At 43.4% G+C, this 23,085-nt stretch overlaps 1 protein-coding gene across 2 annotated transcripts in view; it reads right to left on the reverse strand.

The window, feature by feature from the left end:
- The window catches only part of JAG2 (jagged canonical Notch ligand 2), a 71,455-nt gene that overhangs the window by 14,418 nt on the left and 33,952 nt on the right, over positions 1–23,085 (reverse strand). The window contains exons 5-12 of one of the 2 annotated variants that reach the window (XM_040411235.1): positions 22,560–22,620; positions 13,861–13,991; positions 13,040–13,159; positions 12,275–12,388; positions 11,502–11,615; positions 9,959–10,072; positions 8,585–8,631; positions 7,674–7,847 (exon numbers count right to left, since the gene is read on the reverse strand). In XM_040411235.1, coding sequence (XP_040267169.1) covers positions 7,674–7,847; positions 8,585–8,631; positions 9,959–10,072; positions 11,502–11,615; positions 12,275–12,388; positions 13,040–13,159; positions 13,861–13,991; positions 22,560–22,620 — 875 coding nt within the window. The remainder of the gene's footprint in view (positions 1–7,673; positions 7,848–8,584; positions 8,632–9,958; positions 10,073–11,501; positions 11,616–12,274; positions 12,389–13,039; positions 13,160–13,860; positions 13,992–22,559; positions 22,621–23,085) is intronic. The other variant, XM_040411236.1, reaches the window with a different exon arrangement.

Raw genomic sequence — 23,085 nt, forward strand, 5'->3', positions numbered from 1 at the left:
CAATGACCAATACAAATGGATAATGCGTAAAAGGAGCACCTACAGGTGAATACACTAAAAAGGGTTATGTAGCCTCAGCGGTGGATGTATTCTTGCAGTTGGCTGTCAATGCATGCCAAAGCCTGCTCCACCTGCGCCCAACATGCGGAAAACACGACTAGGGTAACATGGACTGTAGAGCTCTGGTAGTAACTGGAGACTAGTACTATTCATACAGGTAGACGCAGCAAGTCCCAATATCGTGATAACCAGTTGTGTTTTTTTGGTTTTGTTTTGCCGCACTGCAACAAGAAAGAAGCCGAGAGTCCCTACAAGCATTCCCCATAACCGTATTATATTATGTAATTGCTACTTATGCAATTCCCCCTCTACCTCCATTACAAGATTAGCGAAGAAAAGCACGAGGAATAAAAGGGAAGACGAGACGAGACACGGCGAGCTGAATCCTGATAAGGCTCTCATAGTAGACATGGAAACTGGATTATCCCATGCTTAAAAAAGCCAGACCTAAAACGAGTCGCGCCAAGCATGCTGTTAACCCTGCGCCTTCCACGCTGGATCGCGTTTCATCGTACACAAAGCGGGCAACAATACAGCTCCTGATCCAGCACTAGGCAAAGTGCTGCCGTTCATACACAGGACACTGTATACACGCGTGTCACTTTCATGCACAAATCTTCTCTGCGGCGTCTCCGGGAGAGAAACGTGACAGTGTAGAAGCAGAAAACCTTTGACAAGCGAGCACGTCTACAGGTTGAGAGCTCCTCGGCAGTCACTATTAGGAGAAAAATGCCCAACTTAAACAAATGTTAAAACCGTGTAAACCTTTAGGCAGTTATAGCCTTTTAAGGCAGTCAGTCCTAATAAATGGCTTCGACTTGTCTTGACTGTGGTTATTGAAGCCAGACGCAAATTTCTGTCAGAAACCTAAAATGTAACAGTTTCAGCCTGCAAATTTTTTATTTTTTTTTAAATATTGACCCTAAAGTCCGGTTCACGCCAATAGATAAGTGTTTAATGTAATTTGTTTAACTTGCGCTCTTAATATTATTTATTATTAGGGTAAAATATTTGCAATTTGTGCAAAGTATGTAAAAAAAATTATAATAATTACACGAATGCAGCACTGCTACACCTGAGCTATATTTAAGAACCAGTCTGCGCTTTACGTAGCAAAGCTTCGATTGGCACATATAAACAGAAAAAATTAAAAATAACTCACGACGTTCCTAGTCCAACCAGGAGACATAAAAAAAAAATAAAAAAAAGGAGCGGTGTCAAGCAATCAACAAGGCGAGAAGATCCTGTCTGCTGCCTCCCTGATGTAAAGATTAATAATAATAATAAATAGAGTATTCTATCATTTATTTTTGTACGATTAATAGAGTAATCTAATAAGAAAAAATGTATTAATAGACTGTTTTCCTTTATAAAAACTCAGACCCCCTGCCATCAGTCCCCAACACCCTTCGTTCCACGGTGCGATCAGCCCAAGTGCATCAGTTCCCCCCAGTGCCATCACCCCCTTTCCCCCCAGTGCCACCAACTGCCCCTCCTAGCCATGACCCCATGACAGTACTTACCTTTCCTGTAGGGGCGCCGCTCCACAGCTCCTCAATCTTCTTCACTGCATCCTGACTAGTGTTGATTTAGCACCAAAGTGCTTGTGTGCTCGAGTACAGCTGTCTATAACTAAAAATCTAAATTAGATTTAAATACACCGACTCGAGCATCGAGCTCGAGCACACGCGGTGTTCGGCCGAACTCCGCAATGTGCCGAGCATAGCGATGCTCGAGCCAAACTGGTGTTACGTGCACTATGACCTGACGATTTGTCAGGAAGAAAGTGCAGCGCGTGGCGGGCGACCACAGAGCGGTAAGTAATAGCAAGCGCTTCACTCCCGCTCTGTGGTCACATGACAAAATGAATCCTCTATGCAAATTTTTGTGTGTCTAATTACTCAATTCAATAGAGTAATAGTTTCAGCCCTACTGGACAGTCTTCACCTCTATACAGGGGAGGAAGAGGAATTTAGTCAAGAAAAAAATTCATAATTCATGAATTTACAAATATGATTCACAATATATAATCGAATGACAGATAATACTGAGCAACCAGGATCCTTAAAGCAATAGTTAAAAGGGCATCTGTCAGCAGTTTTGTATGACACTGGCTGACCTGTTACATGTGCGCTTGGCAGCTGAATACATCGGTGTTGGTCCCATGTTCATAGGTGCCCGCATTACTGAGGAAAAAATGTTTTATTATTATATGCAAATGAGCCTCTAGGACCAACAGGGGCGTTGTCATTACACCTAGAGGCTTGGCTCTCTCTGCAACTGCCGCGTCCTCTGCACTTGGATCTGGTCCTGTGAATGTGCAGAAGGTGCGGCGGTTGCAGAGAGAGCAGAGCCTCTAGGTGTAAGGGCAACGCCCCTGTGCAAGGAGTGGGACACCCACTGATCTGCTATTGATAAACTATCCTGAAGATAGGTCATCAATGCTGTACTTCTGTAAAAGATAGTTTACTGCCTACAACTACCTGCACACATTCTAGATACTCTAACTTAAAGAAACAGTCAAGCACGGCCACAAAAATGCTATGCAAATCACGACCTAGTAGGACAGGCTTTCCCATTTTTTATTTTCCTCAAACCTTGCTGCTTGAATGCTTTTCTGCTCCGCTCCATAAAGACAGAGCTGTGATTGGAGTCTGGATTAGGCTACTTTCACATGACCGTATGAATGGGTCCGCATCTGCATCCGTTGCACAATTCATTTTAATGGGGCCACAAAAGATGCGGACAGCACACAGTGTGCTTTCTGCATCTGTAGTTCCGTTTAGCGGCCCCACAAAAAAAATATAGCACATGTCCAAGAAAGGGCATAGTCTATATAGCATCAGACCTGTCCGCTCCGCAAAATGCGGAACGCCCACAGCCGTTAGATTACTAAACCAACGGAAATATGTATCAGTGAAGGGGGTTGATTGGAGAGTCACTTTAAAGGGGTGGTCAGCACTAGATAAAGTTCCTCCACTTTCCAGCGTCATACTTGTCCATAGGCTACCTCTAGTATTGCAAATCCGTTTCTAGAGAACAGCAGGTAATCTCAGGTATAAAATAATCTTATGTGTACGCAGCCTTAAAATTTAAACCTAAAAACCCAAAACAACGCTCCAAACTAAAAAAAAAATATCAAGGAGCAATTGGCTCTTAACCTGAAAAATTTAGGAGCCAAATTAAATTTTTAGTCGCCAAATGTAAAATACATATAATAAAAAAAAAAATAAGAAAAAAAAAAACACAGACATGTCTCACCTAAGGTTGTCACGATACCAAAATTTGAATTAGATTTCGATACCATAAAAACGTATTGCGATACTCGATACCACGCGAAAATAAATTAAACCCCCAAAAAGCCGTGTGCATTCTGCATTTTATGGAACGTCTGGACCATAATAGAACAGTCCGATCCTAATTTCTGTCGAGACAAGGTGACTAAAAAATGGCAAATTGCATATTTTTTTTGTTACGGCATTCACCACATAGGAGATATTTTTTTATATTTTAATAGTTCGCACTTTTTCGGGCGCGGCTATATGTGAATAGGTTTATTTTTTATTTATTTTATATGTAAAATTGGGAAAGGAGGAGATTTAAACTTTTAGTATTTTGGATTATTTTTTTAGTTTTTTTACTTTTTATTTACTAACTATTAGCTCCCTTAGGGGCTAGAACCTGGGATCTTTTCATCCCTTGTCCTATTCACCCGAATAGAGCTCCATTAGGGTGAATAGGACCTTACACTCTCCCTGCTGCCCTGTGCATAGTACAGACAGCAGCAGGGAGATTACCATGGCAGCCAGGGCTTCAGTAGCATCCTGGCTGCCATGGTAACAGATAGGAGCCCAAGGATTACACTGCAACCAATGAGGAGGAGAGGAGGAGGGGGGGGGAGGGGACCCTGTGGCCACTGCCACCAATGAGGAGAAGGGGAGAGAGGACCCTGTGGCCACTGCCACCAATGATTATAATAGTTAGAATACTGGAGGGGGGTTGGGGGCACACTGCGCCACCAATGAAGCAATGAATATAGTTTATGCCTGAATACAAACCCAGGCTGCTGGTGCCGGACATATCCCTGAGGGGTTAATTGCAGCGGATCGCAGCGCACAGTCAGAGGCTGGGTGCCGGGTATGGGATATGGCCGACACCCGCAGCCTGCGTTTGTATTCAGGCATAAACTATATTCATTGGTGGCGCAGTGGCCACAGCCCCTCCCCTCCTTCTCCATGCTATCAGTCCATTGGGGGCAGCGGCGTCCCCTGTGCTGTTGAGGAGAACATGGCGCGCACTGACAGCAGCGCGTCCCACGTCAGTTCAACTCGTGTGTGAAAGAGCCAGAGCAGCGGAAAGTCTAGGCGCAAATGGCGATAAGACTACAAAGTCAAACCATTATGGTCGCCATCTGGAGCCCTGCAAAAAAACAAAAATAAACACACCAAGCAAAAATAGGAGGGGGAGGGAAAAAACAAAATAAAATTTTCTCATGTTGGGAGTGGTGGAAAAAAAAAATTAAAATATAATTAACACAAATCAAAATTTGCAGCAACACGATGACTGATCCAAGGAGACTTAATAATGCCAAGAGAGGAATGTCTTATGTGTACGAGCACGTCTGATGGAGGTTTAGAGATTGAGCGTTGGAGAAGAGAAGAAAAACTGATTGTGCAGAGCTCAAGGACGGGGATGCGTCTAGATGTCTGACTACCAGACGACCGTTCAAATCTCTGCCGAGCCTGGGAGAATATGGCTTTCTCCTTCAGATGTTCCCCTATCAGCAGTGTCCACATGTTTCCTCTTGTTAGTATAAATTTCCCTTTCCAGTTCAAGTTTAATAGTATGTAGTGAGGATAGTCAAGTGGGGACAAAACTTCCTGCCATTCATATAGTTTCTATCCTGACTCCTTGATCTTCTACAATAAAAAAGTAAGTACAAAAAGCAATAAGAAGCCACGGGGGTCAAAGAATTTTGACAGTCTCCAATATCCCAGGCAGGCAGAGGAGGTGTTAAAGTCATTCCCTCTATGATCACTATATATTTGATTTTCTGGTACAAATTTCTTCTCTGGCAACAGATAACCAGCGCAGTGTATCGGGCGGTCTCATATACATTAAAAGTAGCATTTTCTCTTTTGCTTTGGGTGCAAATGGAGAAGAAAACATTATGCAGCTCAATAGAAGTACACAATAAGAAAAGTAAAAAGGTATTTGCTAATTTACTCAGCTCCTTATGTACCGTGAAAGGCTTTATTAAAGGCGTTGTCTGAGTGTTTAATACTCATGACATATTCCTCAGGGCCGGTCATGGTTCTGACTCCCGGAAGCCCCTGCCAATCAGCTGTTTCAGAAGGCAGTGACCTCATCACAGTTTATCAAGAAGAGCGCCATCCATTGCATAGTGGCTGTGCTTGGTATTGCAGCTCATCACCATTCACTTCAATGGGACTGAGCTGTGCCTAGCTCATGTGACCGATGGACTTGACATCACTGGCTCACCGGAGTTGATCAGAGGGAGTGTTTGTTGTAGGACCCCCACCGATCTGATATCCTGATGATATTGTAGGCCATCAATATCAAAATCTTAGACAACACCTTTAAAGGGTAGCTTCAACTTTTACAAGACGCCTCAAGAATGAATCCAGACAATATGACATATGCACCAAAGAGGCAGTCCATGTGGATGCTATGGGGCACCGGCACCCAGAAAGGTTTGCCTCATCCTTTATTTTAGGCGTTTAGAACTAATGTAAGGACACCCCCCCCCCCCCCCCCCCCCCCCCCCCCTCTCTCTGAACAGGCCCTACAATAGGCGGAAATTAACCTAAGGAGATTGTTGCCCAAAAATCTAGGCGTGCTCACTTTAGTAAATATGGGCTAATGTCTGTAAAGCGTACAACCCAACCCTTCCAAAGCTAAAATACTCTGTAAAAGTCTAAGAGCGCAGGACCATAATTAAACTACGAGCTGCTGACTTGTCTCAGACATTTCTCCAGGGTACGAAGGAACTACACATCTCTCTGGAATTTTAATGACCCAGAAATTCAATTTACTAATAAAACTTACAAAAACAAAAAAACAACAACCGAGAACTGAGAAGAGAAAGTCGCGCCTTCATATGGTTAAAGCCACTCAGACACCACTGCACAGATCTGCTTATGCCTATAAAGCAGGGGTGGGGAACCTCCGGCCCGAGGGCCGTATGCGGCCCACGGTATCATTTCATGTGGCCCCCGGCCCCCTGCCAGAACATAATGTGAAAATGCTTATGACCCCTTCCATTATGGAAGCGGTCATTAGCATACGGGAGGCACAGGAAGGTGAGAACAGCACTGCACTGGCTGTCCTCACCTTCCCTGGTCTTCTTTCAGCACCACACTGTGTCCTGACACATCCAGCGTCAGGACGCAGTGCACGTAGACGTGCACTATGACCTGACGCTGTGCGGTGTGAGGTGACAATATAGTGCGGCAGGAAGAAGAACAGGGAGGGTAAGTGAATCTGCCAAGAGGCAGCGCCGTACGGAGCTGGAGAGGTAAGTTTATTTGTTTATCTTAAATACAGTATCTGATCTGATGTCTGATTGGGGCTGATCTGAGGCTAAAGGAGGGTGGGGAGGGTCTGATGGGGGTCTGATCTGAGGCTTGGGAGGGTCTGATCTGAGGCTGGGGGTGTCTGATCTGAGGCTGGGGGTGTCTGATCTGAGGCTGGGGTTTGATAGGGGTCTGATCTGAGACTAGGGGGGCTGATGGGGGCTGATCTGAGGCTGGGGAGGGTCTGATGGGGGCTGATCTGAGGCTAGGGAGGGTATTATGAAGGTCTGATCTGAGGCTGGGGGGTCTTATAGGGGCTGATCTGACCCTGGGGGGTCTGATGGGGGCTGATCTGAGGCTGGGCGTCTGATCCGGGTCTGGTCTGAGGCTGGGGGTCTGATGGGAGTCTGATCTGAAGCTAGGAAGGGTCTGATTGGGGTCTAATCTGAGGCTTAGAGGTCTGATGGGAGTCTGATCTGAGGCTGATGTAGGCCTGGGGGGTCTGATAGGAGGCTGATTTCAGGCTGATGGAGGTGGGGGCAGATATTTTGCTGAGAAAGGGACAAAGGCAGGGACAGTTGCGAAGAAAGAGGCAGGGAGAGTGAAAGCTGGGTGAACCCCTCTCTGGACCCCCTGGGTTTAGCTTCCTGCCATTAATGTCAAATAAGTAACATTCTGAACTTAAAAATTAGACTGCTATGTGTGGTCAATATGGCGCCTGTATTGTATGTAATATACTGTATATATATAGTGCAGGCGCTATTTTGTGCTGCAAAAATACAGCCCTCTAGATTATTTTAATTGAAGTGCAATTTCTGTAACTTATCCCTAAGTCAATTATATGTTTGACCAAATACAGCAGTAAAAAATTTTTATTGAGAATTTTGTATGGCCCCCGAATGATGTTACAAATATCCAAATGGCCCTTGGCAGCAAAATGGTTCCCCACCGCTGCTATAAAGTATCGTGTGAAGCCTCCATCAATAGGTAATGTCCTGGTCCCTGGAGACCTCTAGATAGATTTCCTAGACCTGCCCATGGAGGACGGTACACAACAGACTCCTTGGAAACACTCACCTCGCACATGGTGCCGGCAAATCCAGGGAGGCATCGGCAGTGGAAACCGTTGACCAGGTCATCACAGACGCCTCCGTTCAGACATGGATTGCTTGCACACTCGTTCACTTCTATCTCACAGTTCTTTCCAATAAATCCACGAGGACAGGAGCAGCGATATCCATTTACTTTATCCTGGTGCATCCAGAAAAGAAGTGTAATGTTTAGTAATTTCTTAGTGGTCCGTTTCTGGGAAAGCAATATGGCTGCTTGCTTGTATGTCTCCTAAAAGTGAGCCAGCTTTCTACATTCAAAGTATGGTGTGGTAATTGAATAGGGTTTTTCCACACAAAAAATTAATAAAATTCTACATGTTATAAACCAGCTCCTGGGTCTGAATACTTTTGTAATTGCATGTAATTAAAAGTTTGTATTTTGTATAACTAGAGTTAAATTAAAATGTATCTGTAAAGTGCCAGGTGCTGCTGTTTTCTCTGTCCACCTCAGTGACGTCACTGAGGTGGTCGCACGTGCTCAGTTCCATCCTTCAACTGCCACCAGTCATATCTACTATTGGAAGCTGTGACAGAGAGCTGAAGCAGAAATGACACGCCCCTGAGCTGTGATAGGGAGTGCTGTAGCATAAAGGACACACCTCCTGAGAAAGAACACTCCCCTGAGCAAGAACACTCCCCTGAGCTACCAGCTTGAGACAAATCTAGCAGAGCAATGAAATGAGGAGATCTCTGGTTCTAGCTGTGGTCCTTAGTACATAAGGGTCATTAGACCTGCTGCTGTAATACATGCGAGTCAGGTCTTACTGGTAAAACTGGCTAATCCTTGTACAATTATGATAATGGATCAATGAGGTGTGAGCCACAATCCCTGAAGGCAGCGGCATTTACAGTATATTGTGTGGAAACACAACTCACCTTGCATATGCCTCCGTTCTTGCACTGACCACGACAGTCATTAACATCTAGAAGGGAGAAAGATTTTTTTTTTTTTATAGAATACATGGCAAAAATGACTTATTCATTTATTTATTTTTCAAACATTTCCACCCGAAAAATAAATAAAAGAAAACCCAGTCTAGTCCTTGGATCGTCTTCTTCAGTCATACGGCCAGGAATACCATTCAGCTACTTTCAGGTGATAACCACAAGTAGCTGCCATTTAGCCCCTGCTGGGCTCTCCTACTGAGTAAAGTGGCTCCACTCTTGTTCACAGGCCGTGTCTGGCATTGCAGCTCAACACGATTTACTTGAGCGGTGCAGAGTTGCAAGACCATGGGAAAAGGTGGTTCAGTTTGTGGACACAAACCTCATTTCCTATCTTGACAGAAGAGGATGACTCAAAGGACTACGGCCTTACTCAACTGCAGCACATGAGCTTAGGTTCACAATAAGGCCTTACTGGTAATTATTTTTGAGGTGGCAATGCTCTAAGAGGATAGAATGATCTGAAAATCTATGTGGAATTCTAGGGCATGTTCACACATGGCAGAATATTTGCTGCAACTGAAAAATCCATTTCATACATCCAATTTGCAACATGTGAACATACCCTTAAAGGGGCTGTTCTATTAAGTCAACAGGATAGCAGAGGAGTGTCTGATTTGGGGGGGGGGGGGTGATCTGACCACTGTGGCCCCTGCCGATCGAGAGAAAGAGGGCCTGTGCTCCCCTTTTGAATGCAGAGGCAGACAAGCATGCATGTCCGCTACTCCATTCAAATAGGAGAGCATGGGTCCCATTTCTCGTGATTGGCTGGAGCACCCGTGGTCAGATCCCTAAATCACCTATCCTGTGGATAAGGGATAAATTGTCTTAATGGGACAACCTTATTAGGTTGCCCATACATCTTCAATAGCTGTTGGCCAAATTCCCTTTTGGCAGGCGCTAGACCTAGACCTCATACACATGCATGCTTGGTTCGGCAAGGGTGTATGCGTTTTGAAAAGGGGAGAGGGGAGAATGACTGGCAGCAGCTTATCTCCTAGGAGAACAAAAGGATTGGGCATGAAATGCAACGCACCCGATCCTTCTTTCCATCATCTGCCAGGAGTGGAATCGGGAGCTCCTCATACACATTAGACTACCGTCTGGCTCGCCGAAAACAGCGACTTCGGTTAACAATACTGTAATGTGTATAGAAGGACCTTAGGACTCAACTCTTCTGTGCCCTGACAGTGCAAAGCCAACGTATAGACAGTGCGGTGTGAGAGTGAAGATGGTCGGGGATGAATGTGGTTTGTATAAGATGGATAGGAAGAGGCAGCTTGGAATGAACCATTCAATACTAACTGATGTGACAGTTTTTTCCTGTCCATCCTGGAATGCAGTCACAGTAATATCCACCAATGAGATCTCTGCAAGAATAAGCATTAACACAGGGATTTCCCTCACACTCATTAGCATCTGTGAGAAACAAGACAAAAAGAAAAAAAGAAAAAAAAAAGTACACACCATTACACAGATTCCCAGGCACCGAGCAGAATACACCGAAATATTAATAGCAAACCAAAAAAATTACATTTCATGCACATCATACACATTGATCATGCCCATCTACCGGATTAGCCATATGCAACGTTTAGTAACTTCATGCCGTGTTAATACCCAACCCAAAAAGTAGGGGGTTATCGATTTCTACTTTGCACTCATTGGGGTGACTATGATCTGGAGCAGCCATGGTAGGTTAACTATGAATTAAAAAATAAAAATTCAGTACACCAAAAAAAGATTTAAATCTTCCTACATGCACAAATTTCGCAGAAAGTGTGCAACTTTGTCATTTTATGCAAATCGTGACAAATATTTTAAAGTCGAAGGAGGTGGGCCCCCGCAGCCCAACACAAAAAAACTATAGAGCAGGAGGAGCCGAACAGATTGATATGTTAACTCCATGATTATGCTGAGATTAAGAGTCCAGTAGGGAGCGACTGAATGTTGTCAATCACTAAGTAGGACCGCCCACTGGACTCCTAAGCATAGAAAGAGCAGGGATTTAAAATGAATACATGCCAAATTATACTGAATCTAACAAAACTAAATACAAATCTGCTCAGATCCTCCTGTTAGCTGCGGCCCGCAGATAGGTTCCCTTTAAGAGGAGTCCACCTCTTCCTCCAATGCACTTGGACTGCTGTACTCTCAACAGCTGGGAAACCAAAGCCATCATGCGATTCAGATTTCCCTTTAAATTTCGGATGGGGGGTGCTAAACCTATAGGCAAAGGACCAGGACCAGCAGCCCCTTCAAACCCCCCCACCCCTGCCCAAAAACAATGAAGGGGGTGGAAGGCAGGACCGGCTCTACTTTTCAACAATAAGTTATATAGAAATGTTAATTTATAGCTAATCCAAAAAAAAAAAAAAAATAAAATAAAAAACAACATTTTTGTCTTTTAGTTATTCTTTTTTGTTGGTGTACTCATTTATTCCCCCCCACACACAATGAAGACATAATTATTGCCCTTTTCTGCATGTAGGGAATAAATAAAGGTTGTAAAAAAATGTTATTACAAAGTCACAAATAAAAGCCCCATCACCAGTTAGGCTTATGTTCGATAAAAACCCACCACCATTAATAAAAACAAACATTCTCATTAGGTAAAAATAAATGCAAGATTAATAAAGTCAAAATCTCAGAAACTGCATTAAGGATTGGACTTTGGAAATTTTATTTTTTAGATGGTTGTTTTACTGAACGCCTTTTTAAAATAGATTTTGGTGTTGGAGGAGATCCCTCTGTGTTCTGTTGTCAACTGCATTATTTTGCTTGCATACTCAATGTCACTATAGAATGCCGCGGAGAAATATTATGGCTAGGTTTCCAAGTGACTTACCCAGCTGACAGGTGGTCCCAACCCACTGCGGAGGGCATATGCACTCAAATCCATTAATAAGGTTTTTACAAATTCCTCCGCTAGCACAAGGGTTAGATGCACATTCATCAATGTCTGAAAGGATGACAGGAAGAAGAGGAGGTTATGTATTTATATATATTTTTTTTATCCAAACAACATTTATTATACTCATTTATATAGGGCTGACATATTCTTCTGCGCTTTACAGACTGTGTCCTTCTCCCATACCATATAGATTGTGAGCCCTCATGGGCAGGGCCCTCTTTCCTTCTGTACCAATATGTAACTCGTCTTGTTCATGCTTAGTGCAATTGTCTGTATTATGTATGTGCACCCCTTATCATACGTACAGCGCTATGGAATGAATGGCGCTTTATTAATAAAATAAAAAAATAATAATTAGCATGTTTTGTATTATAACTCACTCCTATTCCCTCCATCCCACTAACCATATAAATAAAAATTTGAAAAAAATAAAATCAAGTTGATGAACTGGAAACTATTTGGTCACCATAGAAAACAATTACTGGTACGAATGCTTATGACCGGGTCACCTGTGTCCACAGCCAGCTAGTCTCGTTGGCCACTGACTTTCACAATAGGGGCTAATCTTCTGAACTACGCTGCGCTCCTCTCAACAGTCAATGAATCGGATTGGATGAGACTTGAGATCGCCCCGCCCACTTCAAAAACGAGGCCAGGACAACCAGACAACAATTCTCCATCCTTAAGCAATAAGATGTCCAACTCACCGATAGCACAGGTCGGACCGCTCCATCCTGGTGGACAATGACACTCAAACCCAGAGGAGACTTCATGACAGGCGCCATCATTTGCACATGGGTTGGAAGCACAGGCGTGTTCAGCTAGAAGAACGAGAACATTTCAATTTTGGTTAGGATGGTGGACTGCAAACTGGGTCGATTTAGGGCTACGCCCACATCAGTGTTATGGCAATTAGAGGAGCAGACTACCGGAATTACTGTATCCAGCATAGCCCGACACTGCTGGATCTCCATTCTCTATAATGGGATCCATAGGGTTTCTGGCAAGCCCCAACTATGCTCCTCTGCCGGAAAAGACTAGCAGAATGGCATAACGCAGTTGTGAGCCTAGTCTAAGGTTCGGATGAAATCCCGCAAAACATACAATATTTTCGCAGCAGATAAAATACATGACATTTACTCCATGTAGGTGTTGAAGATTTATTTTTTCCCCAAGAAAAACCATGTAAATTTCCACACCAGATAATCCAACTGATTCCAGCCTTAAATGGTCAGAGGATATATTAATTATTTTTTATGAATGGGACATTTCTGGTAGACCTAGTCGACATTGAGATGCTATCTAAAAACTATAGTAAAACTAAAAGAATATAACTCTATAAAAACCCAGTGGGTAACAGGATAAAAAATAAAATAAAATTAATAGGTGTTTTTCCTTAAAAAAATAAAATAAAACAAATTAAGAGTTATTATCTTTTTATTGGAACATAATGGTGAAGATCCAAAACTTACCTATTTCACAGTTCTTCCCAGAGTAGCCTTCAGTGCAGGCACATTGGTATTTGTCGGGCTCAGTGTTCATGCAGGTTCCTCCATTTAGACACGGATGATGGGTTCCACAATAGTTCAGATCTTAAAAAGAACAAAAACAAAGATCAATAGAAATATCTTAAGATCTGTCGAGACAGATTTGTAGGAACCAATTTCTTCTGACTTGCTCCACTCACCCCAGGATTAACTAAGGTCATCACTACGAGTTGCCATGTCGCACACAAAAAGAAACCACAAAGATCATGGGGGAAGTGAGGAAAGGTTGACAGATGCTTAGCATTTCAGTTTGGAGGCTACTGGAGGTGGACGACAACCCAGCAATGCTTCTCCAGAAAGAGGTCAAGGCAACAATCTTTTAAAAGTTGCCGAGAACACAAGAGACAATTGGTGGTGCTAAATTACCACCCCTGCCCCAAGCTAGGGATGCTGAAAAAATAGTTTGCCGTGACCCTGAAGATCATGATGAACTGTGCGTCGCCAACAACGTGTCGCTTGGCCTTGACCTAACTTCTTGAGCAATGCTGTCCTATGGTGATCTCCAGATATATCCAGTTTCATTGACGGCCAACTTAAATAAAGTTTCCAGACTGGTTGTATAAAAATTTAATGAGAGCTTAGAAACTCTACGCATCTAAGGGACATTAGATACGTGGATCTCTACATGTAGAAAGCAACCAAAACATACACAAGGAACCACTGATGGGTCAGTTAAGCAATAGCGTTGCATCGAAGAAGCCATAGAGTAAGAGAACTGGCAAAGAAGATCCACCAGTGATATTTACCTTTATCACAGAGAAGTCCGCCCCAGTTGGTTTCGCAGTTACACTCCCATGGCAAGCGGCAACTGCCATGGAGACAGCCGGGGTATGAAAGACACTTATTGCAATATTCGCCCTGCCAGCCATAGTGACACCTGAGAAGAAAAAATGTTGCATTGTTAAAAAACAAATAAAGATTAAAGAAAAGAAAATACATTTGAAAGTAGACAGAAGCTGCTTTACAACAGTCTCGGTGGACTGGAATATGCTGACAGACTTCCATAAACAGAGCTTGCTGATAGCACAGCTATTGTGAACCTGTACAGGGCTCTTGCAGCTACACGGAGCCAGTCCAATAACAATATTTTAGGGAATTGCTACCTTACCACAACAGAACAAGCATGTGGTGAATGAGGAAAACCAAGAAGGTTCCCTCATTAAAGGGCATCTGTCAGCAGTTTTGTACCTATGACACTGGCTGACCTGTTACATGTGCGCTTGGCAGCTGAAGACATCTGTGCTGGTCCCATGTTCATATGTGTCTGCGTTGCTGTTACACTTAGAGGCTCTGCTCCCTCTGCAACTGCCGCGCCATCTACATTTTGAATGACAGGTGCAGGGCAGGCAGTTGCAGAGAGAGCAGAGCCTCTAGGTGTAACGGCAACGCCCCCATCAATATAAAAATAATTATATCTTTTTTCCCTTTAAGAATGCATTTGAACAATAAATAAAAGCTAGATTTATTTGTTGATAAGAACTAATATTTTGACTCAAAAAATAAATAAATATGTATTTTAAGTTCTTAATCAGATGATACAAGCAATTAAAAGCATGGGACAAATAGTCCCTTGGTCGGTCCTCAAAGGGTTAAGGGTATAGCCACATGTAGCAGGTGCACAAGGAAACTCCACAGCATATCTGGTCAAACTCTGCTCCAAATTGTTCGTCTGCCGCAGATTTACGCTAAACAGGAAATCCGTGGCAGATATCCACAACATAAATGGACATGCTGCCGATTAACAATCCGCACTGCATCGCACAATCTAAGTGCGGATATTGTAGCTGCATATTTCTGTCCATTATACTTTCACTCCTTTTATGTTCCACTCCAGACTATGGCTTCAAAAACTGCATCCAGACACCTGACCGTGTGTCCATGCCCTTAGATGCAGATTTTGATGTGGCTACGGATGCGGAGACTTGCCGCAGATTTCACCTTTGCATTTTGCAGCAGACAATCCATTGCATAAAATTACACCATATGTGAATCAACCTTTAAAAAAAAAAAAAAAAAAAAAAAAAAAAAAAGGAAACCATAAGCGGGCAGGCTGCCTTTGGAACAAGACCTGTGCAATTAGTGACTTTCTGGACCTTTTGATTCTACAACTGCTGGAAGCACAGAGGCTACAACCAACTCGGTAATGGAGTTATGGTGTGCCTCTATGAACTACATGTAACATTAGAAAAACGGAATAAAAAAAATAAACCGCATTGCACCAGAATCATTATAAAGCACATTTCCACGGATGCTTTTGGGCAGGATTGGCGAGAGGTAAGCCAATTTGTTTTTCTAAAGAGTAGAAGTGTTATTTCAAGGCCTGGGGGTGGGTAAAGACACAGCTGTCTTGTCAGTTTTAACTGCAGTTATTTTGGGAACCCTTTCCATACAATGAGTGCTATGTATTCACACTGTGCTTTTATATTGTACATTCCCTCGTCCACGAGACCCCCCCGAAATTGCTTCGATGCGAGCATTATTTATTCAAATACCTATTTTATATCAAAAGCAGTTAGACAAATTAATATTAAAAAAAAAGGTGCATCCTCCTAGTCACAAGGATTATGGCATACAGATGTAGCAGAGCTGAAATGGTCCTTGTTCTGTGCATCCTGATAACAAATACAATACAGCAACCTTTACATGCAGTCCTATGCAAAAGCATAGATAATACACAATAGTATTACAAATGTAGCTCTGCGACATCCGTAAATAGTAAGGAAAAAAATGACTATAACAAGAGCTTGCTGCAATTTTTGGAAGACATTGTATAACCCGGACCCTCAGTGTGCTGCGTAAGGGTGAATGCTTTCATACATATGACACAGAATAAAAAAAAAGTTGTTTTTCACACGACCGGCTGTGTGCGTTCTGCATTTTGCGGACCGCACATGGCCGGCACTATATAGAGAATGCCTATTCTTGTCCGCGAATAGGACAAGCTCTATATTTTTTTGCAGGGCCGCGGAACAGAACAGATGCGGACAGCACACTGTGTGCTGTCCGCATCTTTTGCAGCCTCATTGAAATGCGGATCCATTTATACGGTCGTGTGAATGTACCCCAACAGGTACAATCGGAGGTACAGTATAGTGCGCTTGAAGGGGGGGTCCTATAAGGGCGACTTCACACATGGCCGATTGGTTGCAGGAATTTCTGCAACCGAATCCGTTCCACACAGCGATTACTGCACGTTCCAATCAGATGCATGAGACAGTCATCAAAAATCTAAAACTTGCACCTTTTTCAAGGGCTTTTCCACCTTATAGATACTGAGGACCTATACTCAGGGGTGTGGACACAAGGCATCCGCACCAATCAGCTGTTTGCGGAAGCCGTAGGTGCTGGAAACATTGGACGGCACTGGAAACAAAAAAGTTTCTGACCATTGTGTAGTGCTGGGATCACACTAGCTGTGGTGAAACTACAACTCCCAGCATGCAGGACTGAACTGAGCATGCTGAGGGTTTTAGTTTCATAACAGCTGGAGGTGCAGCCATTGTGCTGGGGTACTGCAGCTTGGCTACTTTCACACTCGCATTTGGTGCGGATCCGTCTTGGATCTGCACAGATGGATCTGTTCAGATAATACAACCGCATGCATCCGTTCAAACGGATCTGTTTGTATAAGGCTACTTTCACACTAGCGTTTGGGGCTCCGCTTGTGAGTTCCGTTTGAAGGGGCTCACAAGCGGCCCCGAACGGATCCGTCCAGCCCTAATGCATTCTGAAGGGATGCGGATCCGCTCAGAATGCATCAGTCTGGCTCCGTTTGTCCTCCGCTCCGCTCAGCAGGCGGACACCTGAACGCAGCTTGCAGCGTTCAGGTGTCCGCCTGGCCGTGCGGAGGCAAACGGATCCGTCCAGACTTACAATGTAAGTCAATGGGGACGGATCCGTTTGAAGTTGACACAGTATGGCTCAATTTTCAAACGGATCCGTCTCCCATTGACTTTCAATGTAAAGTCAAAACGGATCCGTTTGCATTATCATGAACAAAAAAAAATAAAAAATTTTTTATTTTTTTTTTGTTCATGGTAATGCAAACGGATCCGTTCTGAACGGATCTAAACGTTTGCATTGTAGGTGCGGATCCGTCTGGGCACATACCAGACGGATCCGACCTAAACGCAGGTGTGAAAGTAGACTTATCTGTAACATAGCCAGAACGGATCTGTCTTTAACACCATTGAAAGTCAATGGGGGACGGATCCGTTTTCTATTGTGTCAGTGAAAACGGATTCGTCCTGGCACACAATGCAAGTCAATGGGGACGGATCCAATTTCACCTCCAAAGCAGAATGGAGCCAAACAGGCATCCTGAGCGGATCCTTTTCCATTCAGAATGCATTAGGGCAAAACTGATCCGTTTTGGACCGCTTGTCAGAGCCCTGAACGGATCTCACAAAAACGGAAAACAAAAACGCCAGTGTGAAAGTGGCCTAAGCTGTAGTATGCCGGCACAACCACTACACCATGGATGGAGCCTTCTGCTCCCTGCTCCATCCACGGTTACATTTCCGGCACCAGCGGCTGCTGCAGACAGCTGATGGGTGGGTTGTCAGGTGTCAGACCCCACCGGTCTAATACTGATGACCTGTCCAGAGAATAGGTCATCATCAATATCTAAAAAGTGGGAAAACCCCTTTAAACTAAACTACTTACCTAGCCTCAAAAAGACAAGACAAATAAGTATAAAAATGCAAAACTGAATTTTGAAAAAGCAAAACATAAATAAATAAAAAACTGATCTGACAGCAGCGCAGGATTCCCGCATTCCTCAGTGACACAACCTTCATTTTTTATTTTTAGAGGAACACAATGTTTACGAATCAAAGGGTCACTACGTGTTAAGTCCGGCTGTTTTACCATTATCTAGGAAGAGTAAATGTGGACTTCCTCTCGCACAGGAAGTCTGCTGTGTCCTAATTTTACAGGTGATGGGCCAGCTTTAATTTGACTTCCTTATCGGAAACAAAGGGACTTACACGAATCCTATGCCACAGTATAGACCATCGGTAGGAGATATACGGGGGGGGGGGGGGGGGGGTTCTGTTCTCACTGTCCTCCAACATTCTATTGTTGTAGTGACGTCTCGGGATATATATTTGCACAAAAGTAAACTGAAAACGTAATTATTATTTTTTTTTCTGATCTCATCTCGCACTTCCGTGCCGGATCCTTCACATTAAAAAAATAAATAAATAAAACAAAAGCCAGATGGGCCTGCCATGTGGTCGGGAACAAGTTAATTCCAGGGTATAGGACATTCAATAGAAGCATAATGTGTGTACAATGTCAAAGACTTCGCTCATCGACAATATTTTCTTCCAAACACAGCGCCACACTTGTACAAGGGTTGTGTCTGGTATTGCTTCTAACCTTCCAAGCAGTAATACAAGACACGAACAGTGGTGGCATTTTTGTAAGAAAGCAGCCACGTTTTTCAAATACTGAACCAAAACGGATATTTTAAAAACATGACCTCGACCATTTCCTTTTTTTGAAAAAAAAAGTCACAATTGACACTGCGGCCATCACAAATTATTTATTTTTTTGACAACGGGGTTAGGGAGTTAAACTAACAATTTTAGGTCTATGCCATGTCAGCTACATGCTCCGGTAACATGGCCATAGGCTGATCCTGACGGTTGGGGTTGTCCTGTATACAACATGACCACTCAAGCGGCACATTTTGATTAGCTCAATTCAAACCTATGGCAGCAAGTGCGGCACGACCAATATCATGTAAAGCAGTCATTTTACCCCTCAGTATTACATTATTAATTTAATACAGTACAGGGACACATACTGTAGACCAGGGGTCAGCAACCTTTGGCACTCCAGCTGTGGTGAAACTACGACTCCCAGCATGCACACTTGCTTGGCTGTTCTCAGAACTCCCAAAGAAGTGAATGGAGCATGCTGGGAGTTGTAGTTTCAAAACAGCTGGAGTGTCGGAGGTTGCCGATCCCTGCTGTAGACCATAGGAGCCCATTGAAACCACCATACAAGACATTATTCTAATAGTGCCCAGCAAAAAAAAACTGCCAAAGACACTCAGACATAACCTTTTAGGTGCACTGGCTACTTCGTTCTGGGAGATTTCCCAGCCCCTGTTCGTAACGGTAATAAATCACCAAATAAACAAATAAATAATTATATAAAAATTTAGAAGAAATAAATACATAAAATAAATATAGAAAATACAGAAAATAAAACCACATACCACACAAAAGAAAAGCATAACATAAAATATATAAAACAAAAAGAAAATATATAAAAAAAATAAAAAATTTTTACCTTTTACAGTGTTTTTTTATTTTATTTTTATATATTTTCTTCATTTTGATTATACATTTTATGTGATGCATTTCTTTTGTGTGGTAGGCGTTTTATTTTCTGTATTTTTATATTTGTTTCACATTAGTCTAAAGTTTATCAAAAAGATCGATTTCAACCAAAACTAACATTCGTCTGTTAAAATTTAACGAAGGATCATTTTTGACAACAGAGGACCATTATTGTTTGAAAAGAAGTCAGCCATGTGTAATATTTTCATCCGACAGTCGGACAAAGGACTACGGCCGTGTCTGCGAAACGAACAAACATCTGGCGAACGTTCAACCATCAATAAATTTCTATCTAATGTGTATGGCGACCTTAAGGCCTGAACCACTGATTCACGAATACAATGCCAGAATTACAAAATCTACTGTGACCCCGGCAGTGCAATGCATGAGAGGGGGAGGGGGCAGAGTGCAATTTTGCACAATAATGCATAATCATGGGTCACAAAATATTTGTATAAGTTTGCATCGCTATTCCTATAGGAAAATTAAAATGGCTGTTGTTATTGGTTGTCATTGCGAAGAAAAGTGACTTTAGCCAAAGCACGTTCATAAATCATAGATTACGTGGAGGCAATGGACACAAACAGCTTTGAGTGTAGTCCCAGTGACCTTATCAGGCTCCGAACATCTATGTCTGCACCACAAGCAATTGTTAGATGGAGAATACGTCGACCTTGCAGCGGAGAGGAAGAGGCTGCGAGACGGAATTTCACGGGGGTACAAAGTCATTCTTTACATTGCATCCTTACAACCAGCTGGCACCTTGAATACAAGGAAGGTACTGAAACAAGGGAAGGAAACTGAGCGGAATAGGGTTCGGAGGATTAAAGACAATGTGTACTTTGGATTTTCTTATCTAAAGTATGACAAGGATAAAAAAAAAGAAAAAAAAAAAAAAAAAAAAAAAAAAAAAAAAAAAAAAAAAAACACACAGCATAACGTGCAATATTCATGGCCTTTGTATATACGTTGAAAATACTGTTAGGCCTTTTCTCCCATGGGGGTCACCACCCAATTTTCTCCAGTTCCTAATGGAAAGCTTCTAGTGTTGCAAAGCTAATGCTTCAGAAATCCATGGGGTGGCTGTGATAGAGTCCATATTAGCAGTCAATGGGGACATGTCACTGCTGAAGCCAGTTGTTGACTGCAGCAGCAGCATATATGAGCCAGTCCGTCTGGAGGTTTACATGACAGGGACTACTGAAGAGAACCATAAAGCCAAAACGGAGCAGCAGGGGAACAGGCGAGTATGTATTTATTTATTTTTAAAATGGTATAGCAGGGTGGGGTTTACAGTCCAAGAAGATGGAATGGCCCTTTAAATCTAAATGAGGCTACTTTCACACTCGCGCTTTGGCTTTCCGTTTGTGAGATCCGTTCAGGGATCAGTTTTGTCCTAATGCATTCTGAATGGAAAAGGATCCGCTCAGAATGCATCCGTTTGCCTCTGATCAGTCTCCGTTCCGCTCTGGAGGCGGACACCTGCAGCGCTTTGTTGTCCGCTTGACGAAACTGAGCCACAATAGAAAACTGATCAGTCTCAAATGGACTTTACAATGGAGTTCATGACGGATCTGTCTTGGCTATGTTACAGATAATACAAACGGATCCGTTTATGGCGGATGCATGTGGTTGTATTATTGTAACGGATCAGTTTTTGCACGGATTCGTCATAAACGCGAGTGTGAAAGTAGCCTTAGGGAGAAAGCCGACAATACTATATGCCGGAAAGTTGTCTAACACAGAGGACAAGGTACCATAAAGGACACAAATGTGAATATTGTTATATAAAAAAGGTCTCATAATATCCGCTCTGCAACACAAACATCGAAGACTGTGAAAATGGTGTGAACAGAGCTTTAGGCCAGTCCATGAAACATTTGGATTTGGAGTTGTGTCAAACTTCTAGCAATGAGCGGTTCTACAAACACTAGAGTCTTGAAGAAGATGGAGAAGATACAGTAATCAGCTCCCCTCTTCAGACCCCAGTTCATAAACAGATTGCTGCAATGGAGTGGCAAGATAACCGTGGCCGATACACACTTGTGGCTGCAAAGGGCCAGATGTTAATCAGGTTATAGAGGACAAATTCAATAGTGGGATCAAAGCAATGCTGACTAATATTGTGTACAGTTGTAGGATCCAGGCTCCACGGGACTGGCCTGTAGATAAGCTCTCTATCTGAAGACAATGTTGGCCAAGCACTTGCACGTTCAAAAGTTGACCTGAAGGCCAATCACTGTAAACAGTATTCAAAAATATATTGATTCCTTAATCTCAAGGACTCGAGTCAAGTGACTATAGAGAAAGGAGGGAATCTGTAAACGTTTGACCAAAAAATAAAAAATAAAAGATATCCTTGAAAGGGGTTGTCCATTCCTTTACAAATGACTGCCTATTCTCAGGCTAGGCCATCAATATCTCATCAGCAGAGGTCTGCCGATCCAGCTGTCCTGCAGCAGCACCGATGCCGGACCGATACTGCTCCGTCCGTTGTGCGGAGGATGGAGATGCAGGTTTGTTCACATTCCCTTTAATAGCAGTGGTGCTGCAGTAACCTGATCCATTCATTACACAACAGATAGAGCTGTTCAATTCCGGCAGGGGAGCTATTGCAGGACAGCTGATTGACCGGGGGTGCAAGGGGTCAGATCCCCGCCGATCAAACAGAGGTAGCCGCTAGTGCACGCGTACCCCCAGACTACCGCTCCAGCCCCACTGACTATAATGGGGGCGGGGTGGAGTTCCGGCGGCAGCAAGTATGTACTTTTATTCCGGCAGCCTCTCGGCGTGTGCTGCCGGAACTCCGCCCCTCCCCCATTATAGTCAGTGGGGCCAGAGTGGTAGTCCGGGGGCACGCGTTCACTAGCGGCAGGACAGATCAGACAGGCCGCTCACCCACCAGAACAGCCTGCCGGAGGTCCGTGCCGCTAGTGTGAAATTCCCCTTAGCTCAAAAAAATAAAAACCACCTTGTCCACGACAAACCAGAAGTCACATTAAAAAACTGCAGATGCAAAATGTTCAATTATGTACAACATATATTACATGACAAGAGATGCAATGTAAAGCAAAGGATAGACTAGTACTTACTTGCATTCTCCTGGAACAGAACATGTACCATGGAGCGAATCACATCCCTGCTTGCATATTGCTGTAAAAAAGACATATCTATTAGACGGAGCATCCTCAAATGCCCTGGAGAACCACTTTAATATAACAATCTTGTAGAAGCAAGGGGATGTGACCAAATCATCAGCAATAGAGCTTGGAGAGAACCGGTGCGGCAGATGATTTTCCAGGCGAGTAATACTTAAACGTGTATTCGGGAATTTTGATATTGATGGTCTATCCTCAAGATAGGCTGTCAATATCAGACTAGTGGGTGTCCGACGCTTCGCCGATCAACTCTCTTACTGTAGCTCCAGCATTACACTGATCTGACCATGGTGAAGTGAGTGGAGCTGGCCACTGCAGAGCTGCTCCCATTGAAGTGAATGAGCGCAACATTGCAGTTACCACCTCTGTCCACTATACCATGGACTGAGCTGTGGAGTTCTTGCACCTGAGCTGCAACGAAGCAACTGATCTGTGGTGGTGTGGGCTGTTGGGCGTCCGC

Source organism: Bufo bufo, chromosome 11, assembly GCF_905171765.1.
Source record: "Bufo bufo chromosome 11, aBufBuf1.1, whole genome shotgun sequence".
NCBI lineage: Eukaryota > Metazoa > Chordata > Amphibia > Anura > Bufonidae > Bufo > Bufo bufo.